Below are 11,108 nucleotides of genomic sequence, written 5' to 3' on the forward strand. Positions count from 1 at the left end.
AAGGTTGCATGGCAGTGGGCATGTGGATGATGCCACGAGGACCATCAGACCCGTATTTTAAATTTAGAAGTGCTGCCTTTGGTTTGGACTTCACCTCTTTAAAGAGGTTCTCACCCTTTTTGAGTGTGGATTGGCAGGATAGTGCTCAGTAGCATTTTCATTCTTCAAATAGTCCATTTTCTTCTGCATCTACATCAGGCACATAGCCAGAAATTTTTTTCGGGAGGGGCCCAAGGCAGTTGTATAGGGCGAAGCCTGGAGGGGCAGGGCCAATGCTTAACAAGAACACTGCTGGGGGGGGTGAGGGGCCATTGAGCCCCCCCCCCCCCCCCCCCCCCCCCCGGATATGTCCCTGATGTACACTCAACAATGAACTTTTGTCACATCTCACTGTTTGGTTGATTTTAGGCAACCATGACTTAGTTCCTGCAGCGCTCTTTTCTGCCAATCAGTGCCCTTTCTCTCTCATTTACAAAAAGCCAGGGACTTAAAGTAGGATGCATGCATTTGTGTATCTGACATTGATACCTCTACAATTCAAAACACTACTTTGGTGTCATACACACATTTCCAACTGTAACATTGCTGTAGTCTGTAGTCAAATCAGGGAAGAGGTTTAGAATTTTACTTTTCTGTGAATGTCACAACTGTTCTGCAACAAGTGGTTGGTACAACTCCACTTAGCATCATTGTGTACCACTGCTGTCCACATGGGCATGCTATGCATCTCATTAGGCTAACCGAAATGGCCTGCCATTATGATAAAAGCATCAAAAAGGAGTTATAGAATGTCACTCCTACGGAGTGCATTATTCCTGTATTATGTGCTAGCCTAAATGGGTGTTTAGCTTTCCAGTTTTTAGAAGTGTAAGTGCATCTGGGCAGGGCCATATGTTGGCAAACTGTTTTTGCAACTGCTGTGGCTTTTTCTTGCAGACGAAGAGACACAGTTCTGTGAAGGCATGGGGAGCATGCCCGACTATGATGAAGAGACTGATTTAGACAGCTTCCTCCCTGACATGACCACCATGCCCTCGCTCAGCGAGGTGTGCGACTCTGAAGACGTCCCCTCCACTGCTGCCACCACCACCGTGTCCCCACCAGCACCCATGCATTTTGCATCCTCCCACTTCAGGCAGGAGAGCTCCGATTCAGAAGCTGATGAGGCACTCATCAGAGGCCTGACATCACGCAGACCGGTGCGACAGCCCGAAGCATCCAAGTCGCGCCCACTTGCTGTGGGACCCCGCACCTCCCGGCACAGCTCCCAAGGTAGTGACATTGACATCGACGAATACGAGGTGGTGGATAAGCGGGAGCTTTCTCACTCGTGATAACAAACCCACTACTGTGCGTGTGTGTTTGTGCACCCTTGTGATGACACCAAGTGCACGCTGTGGGGGATTTCTTTCTCTCAGCTGCCACTGTTCTTATTCGTTTGTACAATACATCCTGGTCTTTCTTTTCATCTATCTGTATTTCTTTATTACTTTATTATTAGTCTTTGAAACACACATTTTACTGTGCTTGTGAACAAATGCATGGCAACTTTGGTGCCATAAGTATGTAGGCATCTCAACTGCATGTGAAAGCAGCTGCACCCGGCACAAATTAATGGATTTGAATGGGAAGAGACAGCCAGCCAAGTATGTGCCTTTGCTGGCAGTGGATCTAACTTTGTACCGTGCACCCCCTGATAATTCAAGGGACTGTAAACCTTAAAAGGGCTATGAAATATGTCCGGAGAAAAGTGCATAAACTCGCTTAATCGCTACATTGTGTTGTCATGAACACCTGAGCCAAATAATACACTTCTACAGGCAGCAGAGAACCCACAGTCGTGCGCGAAAGTTGACAAGCCCCTTCCGGCGACTACATATTGTGCCCTCCTCCGTCTCACATCTGCATATGTTGGTTAAGAGACTGCAGTCGGTTAGATTTTTTTAGATGTCAAGCGGCTACCATGGCCACGGCCAGTCAGCCGCATAGCTCCGACAGGTCGGAAAGCTCCGCTCCCCATGTAATTCCTGTGCAAATTGGCAGCCAATGGCGGGGCCAGCAGAGGAGCGCTGACTTTGAGTGTGCAAAAAGTGACTAGAGGAGAGGGAAAGGAGCGAAGATGCTGAAATCCAAACTTTGTAGAAGATGAGTTATCTGTAGTCCAAGCGCATTAAAAAATTCTTGCTGGAGCATATTCATCAAGCGACATCTTTTAACATCCCAGCCACACTGAGCCTTTATTGAGAGCCCCTTTCAGAGCCTCTTTCAGAGCCCCTTTAATGTAAAATGGGTCCAGACCAAAAAATTATTCTTAGAAGAGAGCAAATATACATATTTCACCCCCAAAAAATTATGCCAAACTAGTATGCAGTTGTAAGTGCCCCACTGTTTGGCTCTATAGAACTATTGAAGTGTTCAAGAATTAGTTATGGTCCCTTTCAGTTCTTGAGTACAGCTGTCAGGTGGTGCTGCTGACTTAGTAAGCATAGTAAAATCTGTGCTCGTTTCCTTTTTTTTAATGTTCATTCTAGTGCTCCAGTAGTGCTTTCTTAGATGACTTTATGCAACTGAGGTATTCATTGGCAGCTTTTAGTGTGCTCTTCCCATCTGTTTTTGTTGGATATAGTCTCTATCCAAACACTCCATGCTTTGAGTAGCTATCATATCATCCCTTTATGTCCTATGTTTTTATCTGGCACTAAGCTGGGGTACACTGTGCATAGTTGTTTTAGCGAGTAAAATTTTTATGCCTGACTGAACAGCTGTGCTGGAAAGGGTTTTTACAGTACCTGCATGTGTAATCAAGAATTACTTGATTCCATTATATGAACACATGTGGATTTGTGATAGGCATCATATATTAGCATGTCGTTTAGAAGCAGTTCACAACAGCGTAAAATCAGTTCCAGTGCTTTGCAGATTTCTACCTGAAACTATCCCATAGCATTCATTTTAGCCATCATCTTTGACTGTTGCTGTCTGGCATTGTAATTCTAGCAGGTGCCATAATCGGACCTTCAACAATGAAATTGGAATTTAAGGGACCCCTGGCCTGCCTTGACCATTTAAAATAAGCAAGTGCAGTTCTTACATTAGGCAGTTGCAATCGTCCTTACAAATTAGAGCCATTTGCACTGCGAAAAGTGGCAAACAATTCAAATTAAAGCCTGCTTGCATTCTCTTTGATGTGGCCAATCTTCCTTGCACTGCCGACAAAAAAGATTCACTATCTTTGTAAATGACCTGCAGCACTTCATTGTTATTGGCAGGTGGCGTGCTTCCCCAGTGCCTGGACACTTGCTGTCATTATCTTCTGCTAGTGCAGTGCCAGCCTAAATTTGCTGCTTGCATCTTAGTGCCATTTACACAGCTGCACTGTTCAACAGGATTTATGCTGTGTTATTGTGACATGCTGTGTGCGGCTGACGGATGAAAACATGCAACTGATGCAGCTGAAATCAGGCACCATATATATGTTGATCTGACTCTATGCAGCACTCTCTTAGAGAGGAAATCCTTTTATAGAAGCTAGTTGTCTGGTATTCAAAAAATCTTGTCTTGGAAGGAACACAGCTGAGATATGTGACTGAATCCATTGGCTGAGATGGCCGTCTGTTTACTAACTGTTCTATACCTAACTTTTCCAAAAATCTTTGTGATAAGTTCATTAGGCAGTGCCATACACCACTCATCAGAATATAACCATTTGACTTGAAAAGGTAGATCTGGGGCTCTTTAGAATGTTTCCAGTATGTATGCTCTGCTGTGGTTTGCAGTTGCTCGTGGAATTTTTACACAGGTCACGCAGTTTATCAATTTAATGTTCCTGGTTTTGCTGATGCTCCACAAATTTAGATTCATAAAGGATAATGGCTGCCATGGGCATCAGCGTGCACTCCACAGAAACCAGCATACATTCTTTGTGTGTGTAAATGTTTATGCCTGGTGGTGGTTTTTGTATACTAGCACGAACTAACTTAGTGATGAAATTATGGAATGCGGTTGTGAACTAAAATGTTGACTGCAATATTTGTCTTATGGCATTGCATGCACTGTCACACACATTTCATTGTATTTAGTGGCGTGAATGTTGGCAGCCTTGTGGTGCATGTAAACTGCACTAACAACATCACGAGGTATTCTTTTTGTTGCCTTGTTGACAAACTGATGCATGATTCATACCTTGCATGTCATCAGTGCCTTTTGTAGTTTGTTTTGTTGTTATTGAGCTAAATGGGTAGTTTATAAATGTGCCCTATTTAGAGCCTTTAGTGCTTGCTTTTTTACATCCACTATGAGATTAAGATCAACTTATTGTGTTACTGTGTTTGAGACCACATGTGTGTGGAATTCCATTGATATGTGGGGCCTTCCTCCACTTTCACATCAGTATTCATGATGGAGCCGTTATCATCATCAGTTGCAGTAGCATTTTAAGGAGACAAGCTTGCTTTCATCTCTAGAGAAAGATGCCCATGTTATCACGCTTTTACTAAGTTTTTGTTTAACAAAAGCCTAGTGCTCACTGGCACGGTCGAAGATCTGGCTACTGATGGGTTTGCATTTCTCTGTTTATATCCGTGACATGCACATAGGACTGCTAGGTATAGATGGAACTACACTGGGTGACTGGAATTGTTGCGTTTATATTTAGGTGCAAGGAAACGCAGCGTCATAAGCCCCACTTCGAATGGTTGGTCTAGCCTTGCATCACGCCTTGCCTCAATTTACTAGGTATAGCAGTTGCGCAGATGTTTTTCAGGCAGTGAAAGCTTTTGGTTTTGAGCAGTAGAAGACTGTGTGGGTAGGCATTAGCTTTCCTTATGAATACAGGCAGCCGTATAGCATGCTGCAGGCCTTCTTAGCTGCTTTGTCACAGTGAGCTTGCAACATCACTCTCATCAGGCTTCATTTTGTTAACTGTTGCTGTTAATGCTACGGTAATCCAGCTCCTGTCGGGCTGTAGCACTGTGGCAATGCTGGCCTGGCTACGATACATATCGTATACACGTAGCTGAAATTGGTAATGGAGCCTGTAAGTGCCGTGACACAGCATGGCTTGCAGGGTAGTATTTAATGATGTACAGTAGCTTTTATTTGTTATTGTTTACGAATTTTCTTTCTTTTTTTGTAAGCAACTGTGATTTTATATATATTTGCTTTTGTGTCACTTGCATTGAAAATTGTATTGCATTCGTTACTGAAATTATGAAGACAGCCGCAAAGCAGTTTATATATATGATTTAAGAATTCATTTTCTTCTAAATGTCGCAATATCACTACTACTTTGTTTGCTGAGCGTGTATGTGCAGGCCATGCCCATCTGCGGGTCTTAGGTGTTGTGCTAACAGTGCCATTGTCTCATAAAAGCCTCATAGTTACCTCTTGTGCATCCAGTATTGAACACTCCTTTAGCACAACCTGTTATTACAGCTAACACTGCTGCCAGTTCAGTTCAGGTGCCTTGTTCCTTTTATAATTCGCATTGATCAAACCTTGCCCTTGGAAGTTAAGTTCCTCTGGAAGTTCCAAAATCCATTACCTCTGCCCTCAAGCAGAACATATGTCCAGTAAGGTCACTCACCTGCTCAAAATTTGAATGTTCTGCACACATTGGAACTAGAAATAGTCTTGTTTTGAAAACTATTTGAGAGGCAGTGGCACGGTGAACAAAAACTCATTGTGGGCAAAACATTATGTTGAAAGCCCCAGATTTTACTACAGAAGGGCAATTCACACAGTACGCTTTTCACAAAAAGGAGGTTTTTGTTTCTTTGCCTTGTGACACTGGTAGCTAGTACCTGTGAGCAAAAGTTTTGATGGATACTGCAGCAGGACTTTGGAAAGCATTTGCCTGCAGTCACATTCCATATTTTTGTCATTTAGCTTGAAGTAGAAAACAAGCACTGCTTTAGGCAAGACTGTTCAAAGGCTCAGTTTAGATTCTATAGTTTTATTAACTCTGTGTAGTATACGAAAGTATTCGAAAAAGTGTTTTTGCAAAAGGCCACTTTAACAGCGCATGACTTGCGATTTCTGCACAGATTTTTCAATGTAGAGTAGAGAGTGCGTGTGTGTGTGCATGTTGAGTGAACTTGTAAAGTTTTGTGATGCATTTTGTGTGAGTGTTGTGGCATGACAGCTGTTTATTTGGTGTGTAGCTGTAATGTGGCCTTTGTATTCTGCTGTCTTTTTCAAAGTGTCACAAAATGAAAGCGTTCCGTCATGCACGAGAACTGGCGCTGTGCGGGACCTTCAGTAACCCAAAGAAACAGATTGTGAGTTGCCTTGATACCTTTATGTGCAACATTTTTTCTTATTAATGATGATTTGCATGTCGAGCTGCTGCACTTGTTTTAGTGTCAGTGCAAGACACGTTCTTTTTGTCTGGTTGTTCCTTCATGCACTTGTTGTGATGAGTTGTCAGACCTCAAGCCTGCACAATTGTCCCCCTTCTCCTCTTATTTTTATGTTTTTTTTTTGGTAAAATCTTTGTGCTAGTCGCAACTTGGGCATGCATGCATGTGCACTGACTTGCACATGGTAAAGCATCACATTAGTCCTGCCATGTTCACTTTTTAGACTTCCACAAAAGAGTGAATACTGTCACAAAAGCAGTGTTCCCTAAGAATCTCATTTGACTCTTTTGTGCAATAGCTCCCAACACACCTGGTCAAAGGCATAGCGGCCCATGTTACCTGCAGGATTCTCGGACAGAATGCAGGCGTCCAGCGATTTTTGCAGTGGTATTTGGTTGCGATTTTCGATGATACATCGATGTTCATGATTACAGCAAACCAGGTGTCATAGTGATACCTGCACAGACCTATTTTTGAGTGCCTTGTACATAAATTGACAATAAAAGAAAAAGTTTCAGTTGTTCCTATGTTGCTTCCTGGAACACTTGCTGCAGCATTTGCTTGGTATGGCTTGAATTCAGAACATGTGTTTTTTTTTCTAAGAAAATTTCAGTTATATTATGTGAAGGCAAGTTGTGGCAGCTTTTTAAAAACCCTGATGTTTGAAAATTAATCCGCAGGGCTCCACTTCGGTGTCTCTCATAGCCAGTGTGCAACTTTAAAACATTGAAGACCACAAGCCACCACTTACCAAACACTGCTTACCCTTTTTTTTTTTTTGAGGAAAGGAAAATGACACTAACTGTCGCATATCTCGTGGACTCATGAACTGTGCCTTAGGGGAAGGGGTAAAAGAAGGATAGTTTAGTTTAAATCTCGGAAGCCTCAGGAGCCCAAATAAACTTAAGTGTATTGCTGAAAAGGATGGGTTGTCACCGTTTTGGAGTGAATGGCATTGTAGCGTATCCTCTGAGATCCACACCCAAGAATTGGTGTCTACAAACACATTCTATTTAGTCTGGTGATAGCAACGCCTGTATTTCATTTTTTGGTCTTTTCGAGCCTATGAACGCTCAATTTTTGGTGAGAGTGGTGTCTCTGATTAGAACATGGTAGCCTGTCCATATAGGACAACCTTTATTTGTCCTTGGGGTCCCTTGGAGACAATTCGGCCATCTTAGCGCCAAGATATTCATGCGTTGAGGAAGGAAAATTTTTTGAAGCCGGACGTGAGGGCTCTTCCTTGCTAGTTGACCACCGTCTCAGTGTGCTTGCGCTTGCACAGAAGCCGAGGATGCAGACAATGACGCTGTGCCCAATGTTACTTTTAACTGTGCCATCAGCCAAAGACTCCCTATAGTCCTTGCGAGAACGCATAACTCCCGGCACACTTGTCATTCAGCTTGGACTGCGAAGGCCACTCCTAAGCTTTCCTTCCTTCATGGAGTCATGCGTACTATCTTTAGGTACCGTATTTATTGTGTTTCCATGCTGCTATAGCCATCTTTCTCATACCCACTACTAGCCAATCTTGTGCTGAATTGAAAGGCCGCCCAAGCACCTTGACCTTGTAGTACTTTTCTGCTATGCCAAACCCATTTTCAAGATGCTGCTCCCACATATAGTCAGTTGTGATGTAGTTTGCAGTGCTACAGTTGGCTACGAAAGTTTATGGGATCTCTGTATTTGGGAACAAATTTAATGCAGTGCTGTGTGCTGTGCAGTGGAGTGCTTTGCAGTGCTGGAGCATGTTTGTCCCCTCACAATTTTGGGCATTTTAGGTGTTTGGCTTGCATGTGGCAGCGAAATGTTTTAACGCAGTAGTGTTAAGGGTCCCGTGTCATGGAAAAGCCGGTGTTGGCATTGTTGACCGAGAATGAAAAATCCTGATGGAAACAGAGTTAATAAAATTTAGCTGAAAAAAAGGGATTAACTTGGGTTTGGGTGGGAATCAAACCCAGGACCTTCAGATTGCAAAACTGGCATGCTATCCATAGTCCACAAAGGCTGTTTCTTTTTCTTTATTGCATGGAAATATTAAAAGGAAAAATCTGAGTATGTTCATGCCACAAAATACCAGGCTGCGTAATATGGTCCCACCATGCCCCCGCACGTACCCACATTCCGAAACATAAAAATTCTGGGACGCACACACATACATCTAGATGGGGGAGCCAGCTAGGCGGCTCTTCCACGAAAGCATATACTCTCCACACCACAGTGTACTGCTCACGGAAAGATTTCAATGACCGTGGTGATTCGGCATGGCGATCCATGATCCATCATACAGCTCTTCCAGAGAGTAAACAGTCCCATCAACATAACAGACAAAAAACGGATACTTAGAGAGTGATTACAGTGTCCTTCTTAAGTGTTCGCTGTAATATGTTCCAGAAGAACACAGCATCATTGCACAGAATATAACAATGGTCAGTGGCCTCTGGCGTGTTGCGCAGGTGGCAATTCACTGTCCATGGCATAAGCATCTTAACATAAAGCCATGCCTTGACAGGCAGCGTCAATGTGTGCAGTTTAAAGGCGAACTTTTTGCACCAGATGAAATGCAAATTTGCTTAACATGTTTTAATACACTGGTGTCAAGAAACTCCAGAAAAGATTTCCAATGCAACAGCATAGAAAACAAATACTAGGCCATAAAGGGTTCTTGGTTCAAGCTGAATGAAGGTAGAGTAGTGAATGCATTGTGGTCTTTGACTTGGTGTCTTAGAGAGTTAGAAATCACGTAATTGGGTAGATGATGCAAACAGGACCTGATAACGCTATCGTGTTCCACTGTCAAATGTGAAGCTTCAGCTTCCCCCAAATTTTCTGCACACTTGGATCTGAAATTTTTGCTCCTGACTGTACTTCTATATACTATCCTGTAACATGAAACAACCATGGTCCTGCTGCTAAGCATCAAAGACATGTATGGCTAAGAGACGAGTTCATCAAGCTTCATGCTGTTTAACTTAGTGGATTCATGTTTTCCTTGGTTCAGTTACTTTTATCTAACGAATGTCTCTTTGGCCTCAGCAAGGCTGGCCCAATGTTTCCCCGCTGCACCTGACATGATATACTCTAAGGTGGCGTGTCAAACATATAAATGGTTGTGATTTTTAATAGCCAAGCATATTCCTCTCAAGGGGATGTGCCGCATTCTTTGCATGCTTGAATGGGGCATGTTTCGGCATTTCAATGTCGAGTACATGAAGGTTGCAATCCTCCCTATTCTGCCACTTGGAAAGAAGTTGTGGGGTGTATTTGTGGCATCAATGCTCACAGAAATAAAGTTCACTGTTCTTCAGTTTTCTGCTTTACAGTTGGCCTGCGCTTGGGAAGATCGCTAATCAAACATTCATGTGCTTCGGAGTTGGCAAGCAAAAACCGTCTAGACATCTATGGATTCCAATATGCGCAGGGGAAATGAAAAAAAATTCGAACAGGGCGGAACCTATCCGTTCCGCTGTTCGTATTTCTTTTCATTATGCTTTTAGTTTGGTGGTAGCAAAAAGATGCTAGAGTCGTCCATGATACATTCTATGATGACTCTATGGTCTTTTTCTTATCACTCAGGCAAAAGCGTGATGAAAAGAAATTCAAACAGCGGAGTGCATAGGTACCGCTCTGTTCGTTTCTTTTAAATGCAATTGTATGTCTGCAGTGGCATTTGTTACTTGCAGGCATCCAGCAGCTATGTATTACTGGGGACAAAAGTTTCCGGGATGTGAGTTCTAGGAAAAACGTTTATTGCAGCTCCACCTCGCTACCCAGTCGCCTGATATTGTGACGAAAAGAAGGAGCATTTAGGCCTTTAATGCCTTCATACAATATCAGGCGACTGGGTAGGTAGGTGAAGCTGCAATAAACGTTTTTCCTATAACTCGCATCCAGGAAACTTTTGTCCCCAGTTGTGCATTCCTGCCGACACTCCAGTTCGTATCTCCAGCAGCCTCTGCTTGTGGCTATGCGTTGTACAGCTTTCACAAACATCCTTGCTACTCATTGTGCATTCTTGCCGTCATAATTCACAACTGTTTCAAGGCCATGATCTTTTTCACATAGCCTTCATCTTAAGCTACATATTTCAAAACCTCCATTGCATCAAGAGGAAAGGCGACATGCCATGAGCAGCTCTAAAGTGGCCATATTACTTTCTGCAAGTAGTCCACAGTAACGTTTAGAGTTTTTATACCAATGGCTTTCTCACGAGCTTATCAGGTGGTTGGTATTCCTGCAACCTCCTTAGTGGATGCGTCTTGCCCCGTTCAACATGTGGAGTTTGCAGTTAATGCTGCTGCAAGACCTCCGTCCTCTGCCAAAGATCGCTTCAAGCAAGGCAGCAATTGGGGCTACTTGGTTGTCCCTACTGATGGAGTTGACTTGCTACCACTAGAAAACTACACAGGACAAAAACTGAAAATATTTGTCAAAATTTGAGATTTACAAAACTACTAGAAACACGACCACCAGCAATTGATGGGAACTGTTTGTGGACCACGGCTACTGTGCTTGATGGGCTTGAATGCTTTTCAAATGCCAAGATAGAGGCATGCTTCCTTTGATTCGTACACATTATGTACCTCTTCTCCTTCCAGCGTCCAGGCAAACCAGAATCTTTCAGGTCAACCTTTATGCTTTTTTGTTCCCAATGGCTTGGTTCAGTTTATCATCAGTTTACTGCCCTGTGCAAAGAGTGTCATTATGCCAATGCCCATGTACTAATGCAACAATCGGGTTCGCATGCAT

At 43.1% G+C, this 11,108-nt stretch overlaps 1 protein-coding gene across 7 annotated transcripts in view; it reads left to right on the forward strand.

Annotated features, from left to right (window-relative positions):
* The window catches only part of LOC144125512 (reticulophagy regulator 3-like), a 61,254-nt gene extending 50,146 nt beyond the window's left edge, over window positions 1-11,108 (forward strand). For 4 of the 7 annotated variants that reach the window (XM_077658975.1, XM_077658977.1, XM_077658976.1 and 1 more), the window contains one exon: window positions 937-6,876. In XM_077658975.1, coding sequence (XP_077515101.1) covers window positions 937-1,334 — 398 coding nt within the window. In that variant the 3' untranslated portion in view covers window positions 1,335-6,876. Of the gene's footprint in view, window positions 1-936; window positions 6,877-10,957 lie in introns of those variants that run through there. The other 3 variants (XM_077658974.1, XM_077658973.1, XM_077658972.1) reach the window with 3 other exon arrangements.

Source organism: Amblyomma americanum, chromosome 3 (assembly GCF_052857255.1).
Source record: "Amblyomma americanum isolate KBUSLIRL-KWMA chromosome 3, ASM5285725v1, whole genome shotgun sequence".
Taxonomy (NCBI): Eukaryota; Metazoa; Arthropoda; class Arachnida; order Ixodida; family Ixodidae; genus Amblyomma; species Amblyomma americanum.